The sequence below is a fragment of the Salmo salar genome, chromosome ssa23 (genome assembly GCF_905237065.1).
Source record: "Salmo salar chromosome ssa23, Ssal_v3.1, whole genome shotgun sequence".
Classification (NCBI taxonomy): domain Eukaryota; kingdom Metazoa; phylum Chordata; class Actinopteri; order Salmoniformes; family Salmonidae; genus Salmo; species Salmo salar.
This window is the reverse complement of record NC_059464.1, coordinates 50,037,175-50,047,710: the sequence shown is the minus strand read 5'-3', so window position 1 is coordinate 50,047,710 and position 10,536 is coordinate 50,037,175. Positions and strand designations below refer to the sequence as shown.

At 42.2% G+C, this 10,536-nt stretch overlaps 1 protein-coding gene across 1 annotated transcript in view; it reads right to left on the bottom strand.

The window, feature by feature from the left end:
• The window catches only part of megf11 (multiple EGF-like-domains 11), a 324,903-nt gene that overhangs the window by 42,994 nt on the left and 271,373 nt on the right, over positions 1–10,536 (bottom strand). The window contains exon 13 of the mRNA XM_045706373.1: positions 7,622–7,750. Within this exon, the coding sequence (XP_045562329.1) occupies positions 7,622–7,750 (129 nt within the window). The remainder of the gene's footprint in view (positions 1–7,621; positions 7,751–10,536) is intronic.

Below are 10,536 nucleotides of genomic sequence, written 5' to 3'. Positions count from 1 at the left end.
CTTACCACAGCTCTTGAGGAGGTAATGGGCCACCATGAGGAGAGAGCTAGTGCAGGTAAAGGAGGAGATGGCAAAGGAGTTGTCTGTCATCAAGAGGGTGCTACAGCACAGAGAACAGACTGTAGAGACTCCCAGAGAGAAGCTGCAGCCCCTCACCACCCCTAACAACCCCACTGACCCACCTTTACCCACAATCCCCCCCCATACCGACAACACTCTACCCACACCCCCAGTCAACAAAGAGGCCCAAATAGAGACCCCTACTACAGAGAGAAGCTCTCTGCCCCCCCCCTGACACACCCCCACACACCCCTCCATGTACACAGGCCCTGTGTACTCCAGCCCCAGACCGTAAACACACTAATCAGGCAAAACCCTCTGAGGTGGCCATCCTCATTGACTCAAATGGGAAATTCATCCAAGAAGATAAACTCTTCCCCCAACACAAGGTGTGCAAAATATGGTGCCCAAAAACACAGGATGCACTCCACATCCTGTCCCAGCCTGACTTTGGCACACCAGGCCACATTATTATTCACACCGGCACCAACAACCTGCGAGAGGAACAGGAGAGAGTAGGCAGCCTGGTCAACAGAGTAGCAGAGAGGAGCAGGAGAGAGTAGGCAGCCTGGTCAACAGAGTAGCAGAGAGGAGCAGGAGAGAGTAGGCAGCCTGGTCAACAGAGTAGTAGAGAGGAGCAGGAGAGAGTAGGCAGCCTGGTCAACAGAGTAGCAGAGAGGAGCAGGAGAGAGTAGGCAGCCTGGTCATCAGAGTAGCAGAGAGGAGCAGGAGAGAGTAGGCAGCCTGGTCAACAGAGTAGCAGAGAGGAGCAGGAGAGAGTAGGCAGCCTGGTCAACAGAGTAGTAGAGAGGAGCAGGAGAGAGTAGGCAGCCTGGTCAACAGAGTAGCAGAGAGGAGCAGGAGAGAGTAGGCAGCCTGGTCAACAGAGTAGCAGAGAGGAACAGGAGAGAGTAGGCAGCCTGGTCAACAGAGTAGTAGAGAGGAGCAGGAGAGAGTAGGCAGCCTGGTCAACAGAGTAGCAGAGAGGAGCAGGAGAGAGTAGGCAGCCTGGTCAACAGAGTAGCAGAGAGGAGCAGGAGAGAGTAGGCAGCCTGGTCAACAGAGTAGCAGAGAGGAGCAGGAGAGAGTAGGCAGCCTGGTCAACAGAGTAGTAGAGAGGAGCAGGAGAGAGTAGGCAGCCTGGTCAACAGAGTAGCAGAGAGGAGCAGGAGAGAGTAGGCAGCCTGGTCAACAGAGTAGTAGAGAGGAGCAGGAGAGAGTAGGCAGCCTGGTCAACAGAGTAGCAGAGAGGAACAGGAGAGAGTAGGCAGCCTGGTCAACAGAGTAGTAGAGAGGAGCAGGAGAGAGTAGGCAGCCTGGTCAACAGAGTAGTAGAGAGGAGCAGGAGAGAGTAGGCAGCCTGGTCAACAGAGTAGCAGAGAGGAGCAGGAGAGAGTAGGCAGCCTGGTCAACAGAGTAGCAGAGAGGAGCAGGAGAGAGTAGGCAGCCTGGTCAACAGAGTAGCAGAGAGGAGCAGGAGAGAGTAGGCAGCCTGGTCAACAGAGTAGCAGAGAGGGCCTCTGAGTTGTTCCCCAACTCCCACATCACCATCTCCACTCTGCTGCCCCGCAAAGACTTTCATCCCCGTACTATTCAGAAAGTCAACGCTGACATCACCAGAGGGTGTGGCCTACTCCCGAACGTACACGTTGCTCACCACCCAACAATCACCCCAGAGCACCTGCACGACCACTCCCACCTGAGGAAGCAGACAGTAGGGATGTTTGCCAAGTCTCTAAAGGTACGTGGCACTTGGTAGACAAACACCCTATGCTGTACTGGACAGAGGACCACCCAGAGACCCCCACCAGACCACTGCACCACCAAGGAGCCTCAGGCCCCTTCAACGCCACACCAGACCCAGTGCACCCCACAGGCCCCACCCACCACCAGAGCATCACCACTTCCATCGGCTTAGCCAGACCAGACCGGGCACAGCCTATTATCCAGCACCAGACCACCACCCCTACCCGACCAGAGAGGAAGTCCCACGGCCCAGACCTGGCCCCCCTCCACCTCACAGGGCCCAACAGCAGGACCAGCGCAGCTACGCGGAGGTCGTCAGAGGACAGGAGAACCCTGTAGGATTAAGTGAGATTAAACAGCTCCTCCAATACATCTGCACTAAACTGGACTAAACACACACGGACGCATACACACACACACACACACACACACACACACACACACACACACACACACACACACACACACACACACACACACACACACACACACACACACACACACCTATTGTACTAGAATTTACTTGTTCAATGAATAGGAATATTTAACAGAATAACAGAATAAATATTAGCTGATATCCTGTTTATCTCACTCTTAACAACTTATTAGTTAGTAGTTACTGTGTTTCTGACTGCTATTCTTTCTTTTTGCAACATGAAATATATCAGTTAGCATGTGGAACATCCAGGGTCTAAACTCATCAACCTATCAGTTAGCATGTGGAACATTCAGGGTCTAAACTCATCAACCTATCAGTTAGCATGTGGAACATCCAGGGCCTAAACTCATCAACCTATCAGTTAGCATGTGGAACATTCAGGGTCTAAACTCATCAACCTATCAGTTAGCATGTGGAACATTCAGGGCCTAAACTCATCAACCTATCAGTTAGCATGTGGAACATTCAGGGTCTAAACTCATCAACCTATCAGTTAGCATGTGGAACATTCAGGGTCTAAACTCATCAACCTATCAGTTAGCATGTGGAACATTCAGGGTCTAAACTCATCAACCTATCAGTTAGCATGTGGAACATTCAGGGTCTAAACTCATCAACCTATCAGTTAGCATGTGGAACATTCAGGGTCTAAACTCATCAACCTATCAGTTAGCATGTGGAACATTCAGGGTCTAAACTCATCAACCTATCAGTTAGCATGTGGAACATTCAGGGTCTAAACTCATCAACCTATCAGTTAGCATGTGGAACATTCAGGGTCTAAACTCATCAACCTATCAGTTAGCATGTGGAACATCCAGGGCCTAAACTCATCAACCTATCAGTTAGCATGTGGAACATTCAGGGCCTAAACTTATCAACCTATCAGTTAGCATGTGGAACATTCAGGGCCTAAACTCATCCACCTATCAGTTAGCATGTGGAACATTCAGGGCCTAAACTCATCAACCTTTGGTCTGAAGAGTTTAGCACTGGAGTTCAACAAAAATCTTAAAGATGTTGATGTCATCATTCTGCAGGAGACATGGTGTAAGGCTGACGTTGTCACTCACTGTCCCACAGGCCACAGAGAGGTCATTGTGCCGTCACAGAAACACAGCTCTGTCAATAGAGGCAGAGACTCTGGAGGATTGATCATTTGGTACAAATCCGAACTACATATTCTAATTGATCCCCTCAAAATTGGCAAATACCACATTTGGTTAAAACTGAAAAAAGAACTTGTACTGACAGAAAAAGATGTGTTCCTTTGTGCAATATATATCCCCCCCTCAGAATCCCCATATTACTCAGAGGAGATCTTCCCCCCCTCAGAATCCCCATATTACTCAGAGGAGATATCCCCCCCCTCAGAATCCCCATATTACTCAGAGGAGATATCCCCCCTCAGAATCCCCATATTACTCAGAGGAGATATCCCCCCTCAGAATCCCCATATTACTCAGAGGAGATATCCCCCTCAGAATCCCCATATTACTCAGAGGAGATATCCCCCCTCAGAATCCCCATATTACTCAGAGGAGATATCCCCCCTCAGAATCCCCATATTACTCAGAGGAGATATCCCCCCCTCAGAATCCCCATATTACTCAGAGGAGATATCCCCCCTCAGAATCCCCATATTACTCAGAGGAGATATTCCCCCTCAGAATCCCCATATTACTCAGAGGAGATCTTCCCCACCCTTGAGGAAGAGACGTGCCATTTCCAGGCCCAGGGAAATGTGCTCATCTGTGGGGACACAAATGCGCCGCACAGGAACACTACCTGATCTAACGAGCACACGAGGGGACAGCTTTATTACAGGCCATACTGTTTCTAACTGTCTTCATCTCCCCCATAGAAACAACAGTGACGGCACCGTCAACAAAAACGGAAGGGATCTGTTGCAGCTCTGTAGAAGCCTGGGTCTGTACTTTGTCAATGGTAGGTTACGGGGGGACTCTTTGGGGAGATTCACCTACTGCTCACCTCTTGGCCACAGTACAGTAGACTATATGATCACAGACATGGACCCTTTCTCTCTCAGCTCATTCACTGTCAAGCCACTAACACCTCTGTCTGATCACAGCCAAATTACGTTGTTCCTCAAAAGAACAGACATGGAAACAACCACACATTCACAGCCCAGTAAGCTGTACAATATTAGAAATTCATACAGATGGGCCCAAAACAGCACAGAAGAATACCAGAAAGCAACCTGGAACCAAAATATCCAAACACTCTTAGATAACTTTCTGGATACCACATTCACTCACAGTAAAGAAGGCATCAATCTAGCAGTACGAAACATCAACTATATATTCAGGCAAACGGCAAAAGAAGCACAATTGAAATTGATAAAAAACAAAACTAAAAAAATCGCAGATGACAACTGGTTTGATGCAGATTGTAAAATTATAAGGAAAAACCTTAGAACACTAAAAGCACAGAGACCCAAATAATGGTGAATTACGCCTTCATTACTGTGAGACTTTAAAACTCTATAAACGTACACTCAGAACCAAAAAAGCACAGTACAACAGCAAGCAGCTGACACTAATTGAGGAGTCCATAAACACAAACAACTTTTGGCAAAATTGGAAAAAACTAAAAATATATAAACAAGAGGAATTAGCGATACAAAATGGTGACGTGTGGACGACCCATTTCAAAACACTCTACAACACCGTTCAAATTGACACAAACGCAGAACAACGCCAAATCCATGAGAAGTTGAATGGATTAGAAAAAGCTATAAAGGACAATCAAAACCCATTGGACTCCCCAATTACTGACCAGGAGCTCTATAAGAAACTTCAGGCTCTCAAATTTAAAAAAGCATGCGTACCTGATGGCATCCTAAATGAGATGCTCAAACTCACTAGCGCAAAATTTCAATTGGCTATATTAAAACTGTTTCATTTGATCCTGAGTGTAGGTTATTTCCCTGACATCTGGAATCAAGGACTCATAACCCCAATCTTTAAGAACGGAGACAAATTTGACCCTAACAATTACAGAGGCATTTGTGTGAACAGTAACCTGGGGAAGGTTTTCTGTAGTATCATCAATGTAAGAGTTCTAAACTTCCTTAATAAGAACAATGTCTTGAGTAAAAGCCAAATTGGATTTATACCAAAACATCGCACAACTGATCATATTTACACCTTACACACCCTGATAGATAAACATGTCCACCAAAATAATACCAAAATATACGCTTGCTTTATCGACTTCCAAAAAGCATTTGATTCTATTTGGCATACAGGACTGTTCTACAAAGTTATTGAAAGTAGTATAGGGGGTAAAACATATGACATAATTAAATCAATGTATACTGGCAATACGTGCAGCATTAAAATTGGTAAGAAAAGAACAGAATTCTTTAACCAGGGGTGGGGCCTTCGTCAGGGTTGCAATCTGAGCCCTGCACTCTTCAATATTTACATTAACGAATTGGCCACTATTCTAGAAAAATCCTCAGCCCCTGGTGTTAGTCTCCACAATTCAGAAGTTAAATGCCTACTCTTCGCAGATGACCTATGCCTGATGTCACCCACAGCACCTGGCCTACAGCAGAGCCTGGACCTGCTAGAGCAGTACTGCCAGACCTGGGCCCTGGCAGTAAACCCCAAAAAGACTAAAATAATGATTTTCCAGAGAAGATCCAGATCTCAGGGAATTAGACCAAAGTTCTCAATTGGTACAAAATATATAGAGTACTGTACACACTACAATTACTTAGGTTTAAAAATAAGCTCAACTGGACACCTTAATGAGGCAGTGAATGAACTGAGAGAGAAAGCACGCAGGGCATTCTACGCCATTAAAAAGCAAATTCAAATTGAAATACCTATTAAAATTTGGCTAAAACTAATTGAATATGTCATTGAACCAATTGCACTTTATGTCAGCAAGGTGTGGGGTCCACTTGCAAAACAAGATTTCATCAAATGGGACAAACACCCCATTGAAACCCAACATGCAGAGTTCTGTAAGATTCTCCTACGTGTCCAGAGGAAAACTACAAACAATGCATGCAGGGCAGAATTAGGCCAATATCCACTAATAATAAAAACTCAAAAAAGAGCAATTAAGTTTTGGAAACATCTAAAATACAGTGACACCCTCTCATATCATTACCAAGCCCTGCAATGCCAAGAGCTGAGCAAAGAAAAGAGTCCCCTCATCCAGCTGGTCCTGGGGCTGAGATCACAAACCTGTTCTACTAACACACTGAAGCCTCAGGACCCTCATCCAGCTGGTCCTGGGGCTGAGTTCACTAACCTGTTCTACTAAACACACTGAAGCCTCAGGACCCTCATCCAGCTGGTCCTGGGGCTGAGTTCACAAACCTGTTCTACTAACACACTGAAGCCTCAGGACCAAAACATCCAATCAATCAGAATAAACCAAATTACAACACTGTCAAAACAAAACTACATAACTTATTGGGAAACACAAGCACAAACACAAAGCAAAATGCAGTGCTATCTGGCCCTAAATCGACAGTACACTATGGCTAAATATTTGACCATGGTTACTGATCAAAACCTTAGAAAAACCTTGACAAAGTACAGGCTCAGTGAGCACAGCCTTGCCATTGAGAAGGGTAGACACAGGAAAACCTGGCTCCCTGTAGAGGAAAGGCTGTGCAACCACTGCACCACAGCAGAACCTGAGACGGAGCTGCATTTCCTGACAAAATGTCAAAAATATAAAACAATTAGAGAGTGTCATTTCCCCAAATTTGAAACCCTTATTCAAGGTTTCACAGACCTCTCTGATGAGGATAGGCTACCCGTCCTGTTGGGGGAGGACGCAGAGAGCTGTGGGTTGGCAGCGCACTACATTGCTGCCTGCCATAAGTTGAGGGACAGTGTCTGACAGACCAATAAACCTGCACATGTCCTCTACTGTATGATTATTGTTATTGTTCAATGTGTTGGTTATTTTGACCCTTGGTTATTGTTGTTACTGTTGTCCCCTTGACAATATTTGATTCTCATTTTTATTTATTTTTATATTGTAAATATCCAAAATAAGCTTTGGCAATATGTATATTGTTACGTCATGCCAATAAAGCGAATTGAATTGAGACAGAGAGAGAGAGAGAGAGAAACAGAGAGAGAGAGAGACAGAGAGAGAGAGAGAGAGAGACAGAGAGAGAAAGAGAGAGAGAGACAGAGAGAGAGAGAGAGAGAGAGACAGAGAGAGAGAGACAGAGAGACAGAGAGACAGAGAGAGAGAGAGACAGAGAGAGAGAGAGAGAGAGAGAGAGAGAGAGAGAGAGAGAGAGAGAGAGAGAGAGAGAGAGAGAGAGAGAGAGAGAGAGAGAGAGAGAGAGAGAGAGAGAGAGAGAAACATACGTACTGTGAGAACAGTCTTCTCCTATCCAACCAGGGAAACACTGACAGGATCCATCGATGGGGTTACATGTCCCGTTGTTGGTGCACAAACAGATCTCAGAACAGCCCTTACCGTAACTGCCACTGAAACACACTATAAACACACAGAGAGACAGATCTGAGTACAGCCCTTGAACCTGGCAATAAAACACACTGTAAAAGCACACACACACACACACACACACACACACACACACACACACACACACACACACACACACACACACACACATGAAGAGTTATCTATCCAAAACAACAACACATAGAGTTATCTATCCAAAACAACAACATGAAGAGTTATCTATCCAAAACAACAACACATAGAGTTATCTATCCAAAACAACAACACATAGAGTTATCTATCCAAAACAACAACACATAGAGTTATCTATCCAAAACAACAACACATGAGAGTTATCTATCCAAAACAACAACATGAAGAGTTATCTATCCAAAACAACAACACATAGAGTTATCTATCCAAAACAACAACACATAGAGTTATCTATCCAAAACAACAACACATAGAGTTATCTATCCAAAACAACAACACATAGAGTTATCTACCCAAAACAACAACATGAAGAGTTATCTATCCAAAACAACAACACATAGAGTTATCTATCCAAAACAACAACACATAGAGTTATCTATCCAAAACAACAACACATAGAGTTATCTATCCAAAACAACAACACATAGAGTTATCTATCCAAAACAACAACACATAGAGTTATCTATCCAAAACAACAACATGAAGAGTTATCTATCCAAAACAACAACACATAGAGTTATCTATCCAAAACAACAACACATAGAGTTATCTATCCAAAACAACAACACATAGAGTTATCTATCCAAAACAACAACACATAGAGTTATCTATCCAAAACAACAACATGAAGAGTTATCTACCCAAAACAACAACACATAGAGTTATCTACCCAAAACAACAACACATAGAGTTATCTATCCAAAACAACAACATATAGAGTTATCTATCCAAAACAACAACACATAGAGTTATCTATCCAAAACAACAACACATGAATAGTTATCTATCCAAAACAACAACACATAGAGTTATCTATCCAAAACAACAACACATAGAGTTATCTATCCAAAACAACAACACATAGAGTTATCTATCCAAAACAACAACACATAGAGTTATCTATCCAAAACAACAACACATAGAGTTATCTATCCAAAACAACAACATGAATAGTTATCTATCCAAAACAACAACACATAGAGTTATCTATCCAAAACAACAACACATAGAGTTATCTATCCAAAACAACAACACATAGAGTTATCTATCCAAAACAACAACACATAGAGTTATCTATCCAAAACAACAACACATAGAGTTATCTATCCAAAACAACAACACATAGAGTTATCTATCCAAAACAACAACACATAGAGTTATCTATCCAAAACAACAACAATGAAGAGTTATCTATCCAAAACAACAACATGAAGAGTTATCTATCCAAAACAACAACACATAGAGTTATCTATCCAAAACAACAACACATAGAGTTATCTATCCAAAACAACAACACATAGAGTTATCTATCCAAAACAACAACATGAAGAGTTATCTATCCAAAACAACAACACGAAGAGTTATCTATCCAAAACAACAACACATAGAGTTATCTATCCAAAACAACAACACATAGAGTTATCTATCCAAAACAACAACACATAGAGTTATCTATCCAAAACAACAACACAGAGTTATCTATCCAAAACAACAACACATAGAGTTATCTATCCAAAACAACAACACATAGAGTTATCTATCCAAAACAACAACACATAGAGTTATCTATCCAAAACAACAACACATAGAGTTATCTATCCAAAACAACAACACATAGAGTTATCTATCCAAAACAACAACACATAGAGTTATCTATCCAAAACAACAACACATAGAGTTATCTATCCAAAACAACAACACATGAAGAGTTATCTATCCAAAACAACAACACATAGAGTTATCTATCCAAAACAACAACACATAGAGTTATCTATCCAAAACAACAACACATAGAGTTATCTATCCAAAACAACAACACATAGAGTTATCTATCCAAAACAACAACACATAGAGTTATCTATCCAAAACAACAACACATAGAGTTATCTATCCAAAACAACAACACATAGAGTTATCTATCCAAAACAACAACACATAGAGTTATCTATCCAAAACAACAACACATAGAGTTATCTATCCAAAACAACAACACATAGAGTTATCTATCCAAAACAACAACACATAGAGTTATCTATCCAAAACAACAACACATAGAGTTATCTATCCAAAACAACAACACATAGAGTTATCTATCCAAAACAACAACACATAGAGTTATGTATCCAAAACAACAACACATAGAGTTATCTATCCAAAACAACAACACATAGAGTTATCTATCCAAAACAACAACATGAAGAGTTATCTATCCAAAACAACAACATGAAGAGTTATGTATCCAAAACAACAACACATAGAGTTATGTATCCAAAACAACAACACATAGAGTTATCTATCCAAAACAACAACACATAGAGTTATCTATCCAAAACAACAACATGAAGAGTTATCTATCCAAAACAACAACACATAGAGTTATCTATCCAAAACAACAACACATAGAGTTATCTATCCAAAACAACAACACATAGAGTTATCTATCCAAAACAACAACATGAAGAGTTATCTATCCAAAACAACAACACATAGAGTTATCTATCCAAAACAACAACACATAGAGTTATCTATCCAAAACAACAACACATAGAGTTATCTATCCAAAACAACAACACATAGAGTTATCTATCCAAAACAACAACACATAG